General features: G+C 44.7%; 1 protein-coding gene across 1 annotated transcript in view; it reads right to left on the minus strand.

Moving 5' to 3' along the window:
- Positions 1-15,688, minus strand: part of cdh17 (cadherin 17, LI cadherin (liver-intestine)) — a 168,015-nt gene that overhangs the window by 54,071 nt on the left and 98,256 nt on the right. Inside the window, exons 11-12 of the mRNA XM_063067108.1 lie at positions 12,336-12,412; positions 10,124-10,315 (exon numbers count right to left, since the gene is read on the minus strand). Coding sequence (XP_062923178.1) covers positions 10,124-10,315; positions 12,336-12,412 — 269 coding nt within the window. The remainder of the gene's footprint in view (positions 1-10,123; positions 10,316-12,335; positions 12,413-15,688) is intronic.

Here is a 15,688-nt window from a genome sequence, read left to right on the forward strand (position 1 = left end):
ATCCCCAGGTATTTGTAATCCTCCACCATGTCTACACTGAACCCCTGGATGGAAACAGGGGTCACCGGTACCTTAGCTCTCCTCAGGTCTACCACCAGCTCCTTAATCTTTTTCACATTAAGCTGCAGGAATGCTGCAGAACTTCATTAGGAGCTTGAGGAGGACTGGAACGTCAGCAAGATTCTGGCAAGTTTCTACGTGTTATCCGGTGGAGAGCATTCTGACTGATCCTATGGAGGCTCCAATGCAATGGATCACAGGAGGCTGCAGAGGCCTGTAGACTCACTCAGCTCCATCATGTGTACAGCTCTCCCGACCTTTGAAAATGTCTTCAAGAGGCAGTGTCTTAAGAAGGCAGCTTCCATCATTAAGGATCCTCACCATCCGCTCCGCGTATGAAGACCAGTGAAGTGGACATGATTGATAATGGGCTGGCAGACCGGAGAGGACAAGTGCTGGTGGCACCCCTGGGTCAGCAAGCTGATGGTGTGTTCCTGGATTGGATCTCCGTGCAGCCAAAAGGCACGATGGCCGGTCACCTTCTTAGGTTTGTGAGTCAGTTCATGACTTAGCGTTCAGGTTCCCGGCAACGGTGAGTCTGGAGCTCAAGGCCTGCACTTCAGACCCTCATTTGTCATCGTCGGTGAGTCTGGGGTTGATCCTAAAGATCAAAGCCCGAAGTTCGATCGGAAAAGATGGCGCCAGAGGTGTTTGCAGACCCAGATGATGTCTTCCAGTTCATCCATGAAAAGATTTATTCTTCTTCTCCTTCTTTCCTGTCTTTCTTTTTAAGGTCACTGGGTCCATAAGACCATAAGACATAGGAGCAGAATTAGGCCATTCAGCCCATCGAGTCTGCTCTGCCATTCCATTATGGCTGATCCCAGATCACATTCAACCCCATACACCTGCCTTCTCGCCACTTCCTTTGATGCCCTGACTGATCAGGAAACGATCAACTTCTGCCTTAAATATACACACACACTTGGCCTCCACCATAGTCTGTGGCAGAGCATTCCACAGATTTACTACTCTCTGGCTAATAAAAAAAATCCTTCTTACCTCTGTTCTAAAAGGTTGCCCTTTATTCTGGAGTTGTGCCCTCTAGTACTGGATACCTCCACCAGAGGAAATATCCTCTCCACATCCACCCTATCTACTCCTTTCAACATTCAGTAGGTTTCAAAGTGATCCGCTGCCCCCACATTCTTCTAAATTCCGGTGAGTATAGGCCCAAAGCTGCCAAACCCTCCTCGCATGTTAGCCTCTTCATTCCCGGAATCATCCTCGTGAACCTCCTCTGGACTCTCTCCAATGACAACACATCCCTTCCAGATATGAGGCCCAAAATTGTTGACAATACTTCAAGTGTGGACTGATTTGTGTTTTATAAAGTCTCAGCATTATCTCCTTGCTTTCATATTCTATTCCACTTGAAATAAATGCCAACATTGCATTTGCCTTCTTTACCTCAGCGCCTGTGAATTAACCTTCTGGGAGTCTTGCACAAGGACTCATAAGTCCCTCTGTGGACCTAGGAATGGTGAGTTGCCTTCCAAGTGCCAGGGTCAGGAATGTCTCAGATTGCGTCCACAACATTTTGGAGAGGGAGGGAGAGCAGCCAGATGTCTTGGTACATATTGGTACCAATAACATAGGAAGGAAAAGCAAAAAGGTCCCGAAAAGAGAATTTAGAGAGCTAGGTAGAAAGCTGAGAAGCAGGACCTCAAGGGTAGTAATTAGTGGACTGCTACCTGTGCCACGTGCCAGTGAGGGTAGAAACAGGGTGATTTGGCAGATAAATGCGTGGCTGAGAAGCTGGTGCAGGGGGCAGGGCTTCAGGTGCTTGGATCATTGTGATCTCTTCTGGGGGAGGTATGACCTGTGCAAAAGTGACAGGTTGCACCAGAATCCGAGGGGGACGAATATTCTCGCAGGCAGGTTTTTAAGAGCTGTTGGAGAGGGTTTAAATAATTTGGAAGGGTGTGGGAACTGGAGTGAAGGGTCTCAGGAAAGGACAGATGGTAAAAAAGCAAAGACAGACCGTCAGGAAGGGCAGGACAAAATTATAGCCAGCAGGTGAGTATCAGTGCTTTAGCGATGCGGCATCAAAAAGGATAGCAAATACAAAGTGTTATATCTCAATGCACAGAGTATAAGAAATAAGGTGGATGATCTTGTTGCACTACTATAGATTGTCAGGTATGATGATGTGGCCATCACTAATCATGGCTGAAGGATGGTTGTAGTTGGGAGCTGAATGTCCAAGGTTTCACGCTGAATCGGAGGGATGGGAAGGTCAGCAGAGGGGTTGGCGTGGCTCTGTTCATTACAATAAATGGCATCAAATCAGTAGAAAGATGTGATATAGCATCAAAAGATGTTGAATCCTTGTGGGTTGATTTAAGAAACTGCAAGGGTAAAAGTACCCTGATGGCAGTTATATACAGGCCTCCAGTTAGTAGCTGGGAGGTGGACCACAGATTACAACAGGAAATAGAAAAGGCGTGTCATAAAGGCAATACTATGATAGTCATGGGAGATTTCAACGTGCAAGTCCATTGGGAAGATCAGTTTGGAAGTGCATTTCAAGAAAGTGAGTTTGTTGAATGCCTAAGAGATGGCTTTTTACAGCAATTTGTCGTTGAGCTTACTAGAGGATCAGCTGTACTGGATTGGATGTGATGTAATGAACCAGAGGTGATCAGGGAGCTTAAGGTAAAAGAATGGGAAGGAGGCAATGATAACAATATGATTGAGTTCAACTTGAAATTTGATAGGGAGAAAATAAGGTCTGACGTAGCAGTATTTCAGTGGAGTAAAGGAAATTAAATTTGTATGAGAGAGGACTTGGCCAAAGTACGTTGGAAGGAGAAGCTGGCAGGGATGACAGCAGAGCAGCAATGGCACGAGTTTCTGGGAAAAATGAGGAAGGTGCAGGATTCCAAAAGCAAAGAAATACTAAAATGGCAAAAAAAACTCAAATGGCTGATAAGGAAAGTCAAAGCTAATGTAAAAGCAAAAGAGAGTGCATATAACAAAACAAAAGTTTGCAGGAAGATAGAGGATTGGCATGCTTTAAAAAACCCACAAAGAGCAACTAAAAAACTCATTAGGAGGGAGAAGATGAAATATGAAAGCAAACTAGCAAACAGTATCAAAGTGGATAGTAAAAGCTTTTTCAAGTCTGTAACAAAATAGAGATGAGAATGGATATAGGATCGCTAGAAAATAAGGCCGGATAAATAATAACGGGGGGAACCAAGGAAATGGTGGATGAATTAAATGAGTATTTTGCATCAGTCTTGACTGTAGAAGACATTAGCAGTGTGTCTGATGTTGAAGGGTGTGAAGGAAGATAAGTGAATGTGGTTATTATTACAAAGGAGAAGGTGCTCAAAAAGCTGAAAGATCTAAGGGTACGTAAGTCATCTGGGCCTGATGACCTGCACTCTAGGGTTCTGAAGGAGGTAGTGGTAGAGATTGTGGAGACATTAGTAATGATCTTTCAAAAATCATTGGACTCTGGCATGGTGCTAGAGGACTGGAAAATTGCAAATGTCACTCCGCCCTTTAAGAAAGGAGGAAGGCAGCAAAAAGCAATTATAGACCAGTTAGCCTGACCTCAGTGGTTGGGAAGATGCTGGAGTCAATTGTTAAAGGATGAAGTTATGGAGTACTTGGTGACACAGGACAAAGTCAGTATGGTTTCCTTAAGGGAACAACTTGCCTGAAAAACCTGAAATTTGACTGAATTATCTTTATTTCTTACTTCCTTCACATACATAAGGAGTAAAAATTTTATGTTACGTCTCCATCTAAATGTTCCATGTGCAATCATAGTAATTTATAATAATTTATAACAAATAGAGCAGTCAATGTAATATAGAGTAGACTCAAGTCAGCGTGAGTTAATCAGTCTGATGGCCTGGTGGAAGAAGCTGTCCCGGAGCCTGTTGGTCCTGGCTTTTAAGCTGCAGTACGGCTTCCCAGATGGTAGCAGCTGGAACAGTTTGTGTTTGGGATGGCTTGGGTCCCCAGTGATCCTACAGTCCCTTTTTACACACCTGTCCTTGTAAATGTCCTGAATCATGGGAAGTTCACAACTGCAGATGCGCTAGGCTGTCCGCACCACTCTATCTTAAAAGACCCTATCATATCTGCCTCCCCCACCATCGCCAGTAGTCCATTCCATACACTCACCACTCTTCGTACAAAACTTACCCTTGACATCTCCTCTGTACTTACTTCCAAGCACCTTAAAACTGTGCCCTCTCGTGCTAGCCATTTCAGCCCTGGGAAAAAACCTCTGATTATCCACACAATCAATGCCTTTCATCATCTGGTACACCTCTATCAGGTCACCTCTCATCCTCCGTCACTCCAAGGAGAAAAGGCCAAGTTCACTCAACCTTTTCTCATCAGGCATGCTCCCCAATCCAGGCAACATCCTTGTAAATATCCTCTGCACCCTTTCAATAGCTTCCACATTCTTCCTGTAGTGAGGTGACCAGAACTGAGCACAGTACTCCAAGTGGGGTCTGACCAGGGTCCTATATAGCTGCAACATTACCTCTCGGCTCCTAAACTCAATCCCATGATTGATGAAGGCCAATGCACCGTATGCCTTCTTAACCACAGAGTCAACCTGTGCAGCAGCTTTGAGTGTCCTATGGACTCGGACCCCAAGATCCCTCTGATCCTCCACACTGCCAAGAGTCTTACCATTAATACTAGATTCTGCCATCATATTTGACCTACCAAAATGAACCACCTCACACTTATCTGGGTTGAACTCCATCTGCCACTTCTCAGCCCAGTTTTGCATCCTATCAATGTCCCGCTGTAACCTCTGACAGCCCTCCACACTATCCACAACACCCCCAACCTTTGTATCATCAGCAAATCTACGAACCCATCCCTCCACTTCCTCATCCAGGTCATTTATAAAAATCACGAAGAGCAGGGGTCCCAGAACAGATCCCTGAGGCACACCACTGGTCACTGACCTCCAAGCAGAATATGACTCGTCTACAACTGCTCTTTGCCTTCTGTGGGCAAGCCAGTTCTGGATCCAGAATGCAATGTCCCCTTGGATCCCATCCCTCCTTACTTTCTCAATAAGCCTTGCATGTGGTACAATGTCAAATGCCTTGCTGAAATCCATATACACTATATCTACTGCTCTACCTTCATCAATGTGTTTAGTCACATCCTCAAAAAATTCAACCTGGTTCGTAAGGCATGACCTGCCTTTGACAAAGTCATGCTGACTATTTCTAATTATATTATGCCTCTCCAAATATTCATAAATCCTGCCTCTTAGGATCTTCTCCATCAACTTACCAACCACTGAGGTAAGACTCACTGGTCTATAATTTCCTGGGCTATCGCTACTCCCTTTCTTGAATAAGGGAACAACATCTGCAACCCTCCAATCCTCCGGAACCTCTCCCGTCCCCATTGATGATGCAAAGATCATTGCCAGAGGCTCAGTAATCTCCTCCCTTGCTTCCCACAGTAGCCTCGGGTACATCTTGTCCGGTCCCTGTGACTTATCCAACTTGATGCTTTCCAAAAGCTCCAGCACATCCTCTTTCTTAATATCTACATGCTCAAGCTTTTCAGTCTGCTGTGTCATCACTACAATCACTGAGATCCTTTTCCGTAGTGAATACTGAAGCAAAGTACTCACCAAGTACTTAATGAGTAAGGTTGAGTCAGTGGTGAGGAAGGCAAATGCCATGTTAGCATTCATTTCAAGAGGTCTAGAATACAAGAGCAGGGATGTGATGCTGAGGCTTTATAAGGCACTGGTGAGGCCTCACTTTGAGTATTGTGAACAGTTTTGGGCTCCTCATCTGAGAAAAACTGTGCTGGCATTGGAGAGGGTTCAGAGGAGATTCACAAGAATGATTCCGGAAATGAAAGGGTTATCATATGGTGAATGTTTGATGCCTCTGGGTCAGTCCTCTCTGAAACTTAGAAAGATAAGGGAGGACCTCATTGAAACCTTTTGAATGTTGAAAGAGCAAGACAGAGTAGATGTGGAAAGGATGTTTCCCATGGTGGGGGATTCTAGGCCAAGAGGGCACTGCCTCAGGATAGAGGGCATCCTTTTAAAACAGAGAGGCAGAGAAATTTCTTTAGCCAGAGGGTGGTGAATTTGTGGAATTTATTACCACAGGTTACTGGAGAGGGCATGTTGTTGGGTGTATTTAAGGCAGAATTTGATAGCTTCTTAATGGTATCAAAGGCTATGGGGAGAAGCCCAAGGAAAAAATGATCTGCCATGATAGAATAGCGAACAGACTCAATGGGTTATATGCCCTAATTATGCTCCTATTCTTATGGTCTTTGCACCTCTAATGTTTGAACCTTCTCCCCATTTAGATGATTGTTCACACTATTGTTCCTTCTACCAAAATATACTTCCAAACACTATTCCATCCGCCACTTTTTTGCCCATTCTTCCGATTTGTCTCAGTCCTGCTGTAATCACATTGCTTCCTCAGCACTACCTACCCCTCCGCCTATCTTCGTATCATCTGTAAACTTTGCCACAAGGCCATCAATTCCATAATCTAGATCATTAACGAACAATGTGAAAAGTAGTGGTCCCAATTTGGGTCCCTGAGGAACACCACTAGTCACTGGCAGCCAACCAGAAAAAGTACCTTTTTATTCCCACTTGCTGCTTCCTGTTTGTCAGCCATTCTACTATCTTTCCTGTAACGCCAGAGGATTTTATCTTGTTAATTAACCTCGTGTGTGGCCCCGTATCAAATGCCTTCTGAAAATCCAAGTAAATGACATCCACTACCTCTTCTTTGTCCAGCCAGCTTGTTTCTTCTTTGAAGAACTCTAACAGATTTGTCAGGCAAGATTTCCCTTGACAGAAACCATGCTGACTTTGACTTATTTTATCATTAGTCTCCAAGTACCTTGAAACCTCATCCTTAATAGGCGGGAGGAAAAGATGGCAGCGCACCTGCGCATGCTCAGCCCTCCGGTGAAAAATGATATCGTATCTGTTAAATAGGGACCGTGGACAATTCTGATTTGATGGAGAATGGACGTGAAAGCACAGAGGAACATCTGGAGAAATTTCTGAAACGCTTGTTCGCTGCTGTCGTTACTACGTGGTCGGGAATCTTTCGGAGGGCAGGCCTCAAAATCCCCAGCCTTGCCTACTGTTGGCGACCGAGAAGGAGGTCGAATCATTCGGACAGAGATGGCGCTCAGTACTCAGTGTCGGAGAGCTGATCAGAACTTGAAGTTTTCGGATGACTCAGAATCGGATTGTGGTCGGCATGGCAGGGAGAGTTTTTCTTCCTTCTCCAGTCTGCGTGAGATGTGGGACATTTGAGAAACTTTGAACTTTACTGTGCTCATGGACTTCATCAAGTTATGGTATTGTTGCACTGTTGTAACTATATGTTATAATTATGTGGTTTTGTCAGTTTTTTTCAGTCTTGGTCTGTCCTGTGTTTTGTGATATCACACCGGAGGAATATTGTATCATTTCTTAATGCATGCATTACTAAATGACAATAAAAGAGGACTACGTGTCTTCATAATCTAATAATGACCTCCAACACTTTCCAGTCACTGAGGTTATGCCAAATGGCCTATAAATTCTTTTCTTTTGCCTTCCTCCCTTCTTAAAGGATCGAATAACGTTCACGCTCGTGACTGGAGTGGAGTGACGTTCGCACATCTGTCGTACTCTGTGATCTACAGCTGCAGCTCAAACTATGAATGCCCATGGGAGGTGCGTTCTTGTTCTCAGAGTCCACGTGCAGCCTGGAAGACGTGCGTCTTCACGATGTGGCCCTGTGGACCCCAAAAAACCCCATACTTCACTGGTGCCACTGACTGAAATGTTGTGGGTGATTGAAATATCGAAACAGCAGGTGGTATGTGCTGCTGTCAAAGGCCCCTGCACTCGAGCAATCTCTCTCTCTCGATAGTGAGTGAGAATCTTTTGGTCCTCGGGTCAAGGAACTCGGCCAAGCAACAGGGCAGATCAGAACAGTAAGCTACTGGTCTCCCACCTTGTCATTGCAGAAGAAATGTATCTCTCTCCCTTGCTGATGAGAGAGAGCCTTTGAGATGTCGAAGTGTTGGGATGGACGGTCGTTCTGATGGACTCCAGACATCCCACCCTGCAAAAACTCATTTCAGGGAGGTAGCACCATCAATTTGCGGGAGACTTCCGGGAGAGGTGGGATCTCTGCAATAGAGTAGCTCCTTAGCAGCTGGCCAGCTAGTTTAAATAACGTTAGCTATGCTAATGAAGGAATGACACCTGTTAAACTCACCTCAACATGTCTTTTACAGTCTTAACCCACCATGGGCAATAGAAAAGTCACTGTTGCAAACAGTGCAGTGAGCAACACTGTCATTATTTTGACCCCTATTAGGCAGGGGTACACCTTAGTGTAGTCTGGGGTGACGTACGTTTTATATTTTTTTTGGAACACTCTGCCATGGCGCGGTCTCGCTCGCGCTCTCTCTCTCTTTCGCGTGGTCACTCGTGCACTCTCAAGCGCTCTTGCTTGCTTTCGCTCTCGCTCGCTCGCTTGCTTGCTCTTGCTTTCTCTCTCTCGCTCTCAAAAAAATTGATTTCCGTGATATTGTATATAATTTGTGGGCATCAGGGAGCCACTACTAGTATGCGGGAGACTCCCGGAACTTCCGGGAGAGGTGGGATGTCTGGGACTCTGGATCATGGTTTCCGGGGGCTTTGTTATTGCTTGCATGGTGGGTGGCAGGGGTCAATGCTTTCGTTGGAGCAAGTGGGGGGGAGGGAGAGGGTTGATGCTTTTGGGAGGACAGGCTTTGGGGTTCTAATGTTTCTGTCACTCATTCTCTGTTTTTTTTTCTGTGTTTCGTGGATGTCTGTGAAGAGTAAGAATTTCAGGTCCTATATCATGTACATTCTTGGATATTAAATACTCTGAAGTCCAGAAGACAGGCACAATGGCTGGAGCCCCAAGCCTGTGAATCCACGAGTTCACCAGAGGCTGGCGTTCTGGAGTTACAGGACTGTGTATGTGGAGTTTGGGGTTGAGGGCGTAGAAAAGAAAGACAGGGTTTGATTTACTGCTATTATTTTGTTGATTTTTGTGTTCTGTGCTGTTCTGCTAAGCATTGTAGCATGCTAGGTTGGCGGCAGAATGAGTGGAGACACTTGCGGGCTGCCCCCGGCATATCCTTCGGCATGTTAGTTGTTAATGCAAGTGACGCATTTCATGGTATGTTTTGATGTACATGTGATAAATAAATATAAATCTGAATCTGAAAGGTTCTTGATAAGTCAGGGTGTCAACAGTTATGGGAAGAAGGCAGGAGAATGGTTTTGAGAAGGAAAATAAATCAGCCATGATCAAATAATGGAGCAGAATTGATGGGCCGAATGGCCTATTTCTGATCCTATATCTTTGGTCTTATAGTCTTATCCAGAGCCAATACATTAAATACCATACTGGGCCACCTAACTATATCAGGTCTATAAGACCATCGGAGGAGCAGAATTAGGCCATTCAGCCCATCAAACCAGCTCTACATTTCCATCATGGCTGATATTAAGACCATAAGACATTGGAGCAGAATTGAGGCCATTTGGCCCATCGAGTCTGCTCTGCATTCAATCATGGCTGATCCTTTTTCCCTTTCCTCAGCCCCACTCCCCGGTCTTCTCCCATAATCTTTGATACCCTTACTACCTGACTATTAATGACCTATCATAAACAGCAGCATGTATTTACAATGTTAACAGCATTATAAAAAGTGGTTTAAAGTGTTTATAGTGCAGGGACTGGGTTAATAGATAGAAAGGGTTTTGAGGGGTGCTAACTGGAATAATTGAACAATTCTGCTCCACTATTCAATCATGACTGATTTATTATCCCTCTCAACCCCATTCTTCAGCCTCCGTCACACCCCCCGTAACCTTTGACACCCTGACTAATCAAGAACTGATCAACCACTGCTTTAAATATACTCAATGAGTTTCACAGGACTTAATCCATCCAATCAAAAAAATTGGTACAGTACATCAAAGAAACGGCCTTTTAAACATGAACAACAGAAGCAGTGACTTTTTTCATTCCTTTACCTTAGCCAGCTTCACCAATCCCGTATTGTTGCTTTCATCAGTTACTATTTTGAAAATTCCATTTTCGTCACCGTCGACAATGTTGTACAGTATTTCAGAGCTGCCTGTAAAAGCCTCGTCATCATCTGTAGCCTGAATTACTGTTAGTGTGTTACCTACAGGAACGGTTTCGTTTAAGACGATTGGACCATACTAGGAAAACAAAACACAAAACAACATTAGATAAAAACAATGTGCATGGACAGTCAATAACAACTCACTTATTTATTTCGAGACACAACGCACATTAAGCTCTTCCGTCGCTTCAAGCCGCACTACCAGCAACCCCTGATTTAACCGCAGCCTAATCACAGGGCACCTTACAATGAACAATCAACCTCCTAACTGGTACATCTTTGAACTGTGGGAGGAAATCGGAGCACCTGGAGGAAACTGTTGGCCAGAAAGAACTACAGCCTACAAATCAGCGATTTCGAATGAATCAAGGACAGTGGAAGTAGACAAACCAATTGTCTCTGCTCTTGACATGTGCTTGAATGAGATGGAGGCGGCCATTTTGTGAGACTGTCCTTGCAACCCCTCCCCCCACCACCTTGCGGACACTGGGTTGATTCTTGCTCTGGGGTGATCTAATCAGAGCAATTGGATGTGGACATGAGGAGATCCAGCAATGACCTGCTAAACCCGAGACCATTCTCAGATGAGTAACTATTTACCATGTGAACTGGCAGGTTTGCAGGAGAAGCAGTCTGTAATCTCATCTGACTGTGCCTGGGTCACATGATTTGATTGGTTTGAAGCAGTCAGGGGCTGGGAGCAGAGGCCAAAGAACAATGCTGGTTGTAGCCCTGGACCAAAGCCAAAAGGAAGGTGACCCTGGAAGCTCATGTGACCTTGAGCCAATGGAATGGAGATGCATTATTTGAACTGATGGGGAACAATATAAGGGTCAGGAGCTTCAAATGCAAAAGAGTGGTAACTGCAAGCACTGGATTCCTACCATTATGGATGTGGAGGACCCCATGGTCATGTGGGGGACAATGAGGAACACATGGCTACCATAGACTCCTTTTACTGATATAACTTCTTCTATTCTTTGCTTGTTCATGGAGGGTCAGAAAAACTTAGTAGGTGTGCAAGTAGGTGTTTGGTTGTGTGAATTCACGTGCTTTTCCGTTGAGACAATAAAGGTACTTATCGGTACTTACAGATTCTCTCTCTGTCACTCTGGTCATTATTACTAAGGGGTAGATCCTCATAACAAAAACCACACATTCTATGGGGGAGGACGTACAGGGGATGCTGGGATTGAACTCTGAACTCCAATGCCCTGAGTTGTAGCAGCATCATGGTAGCCACTACACTACCATGGCACCCATAACTTTATGTTAAGTTTTCTATATTGAAGCATTTCCAAATCAACAAATCGGATGAGGTGATTGATCACGTATGGAACAAAACGTGCTTCAATAAAGATGTTTTGAATTCGGTCAGAGGAGAATATGGCCAGACATTTGAAGTATAGGGAATACAGTTCACAGTCAGAAGAGCAACACACACACACACACACACACACACACACACACACACACACACTATGCTGGAGGAACTCAGCAGGTCAGGCAACATCTATGGAGGGGAATAAACAGTCGACATTTCAGGCTGAGACCCTTCATCAGGACTGGAAGCAGGGTGGAAGAAGCCAGAATAAAAAAGTAGGAGGAGGGGAAGGAGTACAAACTAGCAGGCGATAGGAGAGACCAGGTCAGGGGGAAGGTGGGTGGGTAGAGAATGAGAGATGGAGTAAGAAGCTGGGGGGTGATAGGTGGAAAATGTAAAGGGCTGAAGAAGAAGGAATCTGATAGGAGAGCAGAGTGGACCATGGGAGAAAGGGAAAGAGGAGAGGAAATCCCACATTCTGCCACATAAATCTGCTGCATCCAGCACCTTTCATAATCCAGCAAATATTTCAGAGCTACACACATTAAATGTTGGTGGATCTCAGCTGGTCAGGCAGCACCTATGGAGAGGAAGAGACTCTTCAATCCTAATGAAGGGTCTTGGCCCAAAATGTCCCCTCTGTAGATGCTGCCTGACCTGCTGAGTTCCTCCCGCATTTGTGTGTGTTCTGGATTTCCAGCAGAATCTCCTGTGCCTAAATGGTTCAGACATTAAATATGACTCTATGACTCTGTGTTGGCTTAATATTTACCTGTGGCTGTTCAAAGATTGGAATCTTGTCATTGATATCAATAACAGAGATATTGACAAGGCATTCGGTGCTTAGTCCTAGAAAAAAATAAGATTTTGCAATTACAAAATAGTCTAAATTTGGATTAAAATAGATTCTCAATGTTAGATATGTGGGTTATGACCAAAGGGAAAAAATGGCTGGAGTCGCTTAGCACTTTAGTGCTAGTGTATTTGTTAGGTGCATCAAAAATCAAACTTACAATAAACAAATCTCTCTCCCTCACCTTCCCGCCCCTCCCCCTTCCCCCTCCCTCTATCCCCTTCCCCCTCTCCCTCCACCCCCTCTACCGAGGACAATGAGCCCCATTTGATAGGCACCAGGACATCCCACCTTTAATTAACCACAAAGTTAACTAAAGGCTATGAACGAGATGAGAATATGATGCACCTCATAATGTAGTTACAATCATATTACAAAGTAAACAGAAACATCCACCTTAAAACAGTATACAAACAACATATACCCATTTACACGTCCCCATGACTAAAGAAATGGAATATTGTGCTGTATATGGCAGGAAAGGCACCATAAAGTCAAACCAAGCACGTCAGCTCGGTATAGGACCCATTAACGGGGGAAGTGTGTACACTCAGCATGACAGCAAGACTGTTTTCTGTGTGTGTGTGTGTGTGTGTGTGTGTGTGTGTGTGTGTGTGTGTGTGAGAGTGAGAGAGTGTGAGAGTGTGTGTGTGTGAGAGAGAGTGTGAGAGTGTGTAAGGAGTGCATTTACTGAGTGCTCCATGAAAAATACCCTTGAAAAATAAAAACACTCTACCAAATTAACCCGATAGGGGTTTTACCAACTTTCGGGCTTTCAGAGACACTGGTTACAAACCAGATGAATATTCAAATATCGATTTGGAGACGCGATTCCATATCTTACCATGTCATCTAGGGAATTTAGCTTCAGGTTTGGTGATTAAATAAATGTTGTACGAGGAGCTGATGGCCTTGAAATCATCTAAAGTCAATATGGTTCACTAGTTTCCTTCACAAAATCTGTGACCAGTTTGTCCTTCAAATGTTGTTGGCCCTAAATTGTCCTCAAAGTGGCCCAAGCATGCACTTAGAACATAGAACTTACAGAAAAACATGGAACATGAACACTACAGCACAGAACAGCCCCTTTGGCCAACAGACATGAGAGAATAGGACCTATCAAGTGTGACAGTGGAAAAGTGTGTATGGAACCGGAGGAGTTAGCAGAGGTACTTAATGAATACTTTGCTTCAGTATTCACTACGGAAAAGGATCTTGGCGATTGTAGTGATGACTTACAGCGGACTGAAAAGCTTGAGCAGGTAGATATTAAGAAAGAGGATGTGCTGGAGCTTTTGGAAAGCATCAAGTTGGATAAGTCACTGGGACTAGATGACATGTACTGTACCCCAAGCTACTGTGGGAGGCGAGGGAAGAGATTGCTGAGCCTCTGGCGAGGATCTTTGCATCATCAATGGGGATGGGAGAGGTTCCGGAGGATTGGAGGGTTGCAGATGTTGTTCCCTTCTTCAAGAAAGGGAGTAGAGATAGCCCAGGAAATTATAGACCAGTGAGTCTTACTTCAGTTGTTGGTGAGTTGATGGAGAAGACCCTGAGAGGCAGGATTTCTGAACATTTGGAGAGGCATAATATGATTAGGAATAGCCAGCATGGCTTTGTCAAAGGCAGGCTGTGCCTTACGAGCCTGATTAAGTTTTTTGAGGATGTGACTAAACACACTGATGAAGGAAGAGCAGTAGATGTAGTGTATATGGATTTCAGCAAGGCCATGCAAGGCTTATTGAGAAAGTAAGGAGGCATGGGATCCAAGCGGACATTGCTTTGTGGATCCAGAACTGGCTTGCCCACAGAAGGCAAAGAGTGGTTGTAGATGGGTCATATTCTGCATGGAGGTCGGTGACCAGTGGTGTGCCTCAAGGATCTGTTCTGGGACCCCTACTCTTCATGATTTTTGTACACGACCTGGATGAGGAAGCGGAGGGATGGGTTAATAAATTTGCTGATGACACAAAGGTTGGGGGTGTTGTGGATAGTGTGGAGGGCTGTCAGAGGTTAGAGTGGGACATTGATCGGATGCAAAACTGGGCTGAAAAGTGGCAGATGGAGTTCAACCCAGATAAGTGTGAGGTGGTTCATTTTGGTAGGTCAAATAAGATGGCAGAATATGGTATTAATGATAAGACTCTTGGCAGTGTGGAGGATCAGAGGGATCTTGGGGTCCGAGTCCATAGGACACTCAAAGCTGCTGCACAGGTTGATTCTGTGGTTAAGAAGGTGTACGGTGCATTGGCCTTCATCAATCGTGGGATTGAGTTTAGGAGCAGAGAGGTGATGTTGCAGCTATATAGGACATTGGTCAGACCCCACTTGGAGTACTGTGCTCAGTTCTGGTCACCTCACTACAGGAAGGATGTGGAATCTATAGAAAGGGTGCTGAGGAGATTTACAAGGATGTTGCCTGGATTGGACAGAATGCCTTATGAGAATAAGTTGAGTGAACTTGGCCTTTTCTCCTTGGAGTGATGGAGGATGAGAGGTGACCTGATAGAGGTGTATATGATGATGAGAGGCATTGATTGTGTGGATAGTCAGAGGCTTTTTCCCAGGGCTGAAATGGCTAGCACAAGAGGGCATAGTTTTAAGGTGCTTGGAAGTAGGTACAGAGAAGCTGTCAGGGTAAGTATTTTTTACGCAGAGTGGTGAGTGCGTGGAATTGGCTGACGGCGGGTGGTGGTGAAGGCAGAAACCATAGAACCATAGAAACTACAGCACAGAAACAGGCCTTTTGGCCCTTCTTGGCTGTGCCGAACCATTTTCTGCCTAGTCCCACTGACCTGCACACGGACCATATCCCTCCATACACCTCCCATCCATGTATCTGTCCAATTTATTCTTAAATATTAAAAAAGAACCCGCATTTACCACCTCGTCTGGCAGCACATTCCATACTCCCACCACTCTCTGTGTGAAGAAGCCCCCACTAATGTTCCCTTTAAACTTTTCCCCCCTCACCCTTAACCCATGTCCTCTGGTTTTTTTCTCCCCTTGCCTCAGTGGAAAAAGCCTGCTTGCATTCACTCTATGTATACCCATCATAATTTTATACACCTCTATCAAATCTCCCCTCATTCTTCTACGCTCCAGGGAATAAAGTCCTAACCTATTCAACCTTTCTCTGTAACTGAGTTTCTCAAGTCCCGGCAACATCCTTGTAAACCTTCTCTGCACTCTTTCAACCTTATTTATATCCTTCCTGTAATTTGGTGACCAAAACTGAACACAATACTCCAGATTCGGCCTCACCAATGCCT

This window comes from Mobula hypostoma, chromosome 1 (genome assembly GCF_963921235.1).
Source record: "Mobula hypostoma chromosome 1, sMobHyp1.1, whole genome shotgun sequence".
NCBI lineage: Eukaryota > Metazoa > Chordata > Chondrichthyes > Myliobatiformes > Myliobatidae > Mobula > Mobula hypostoma.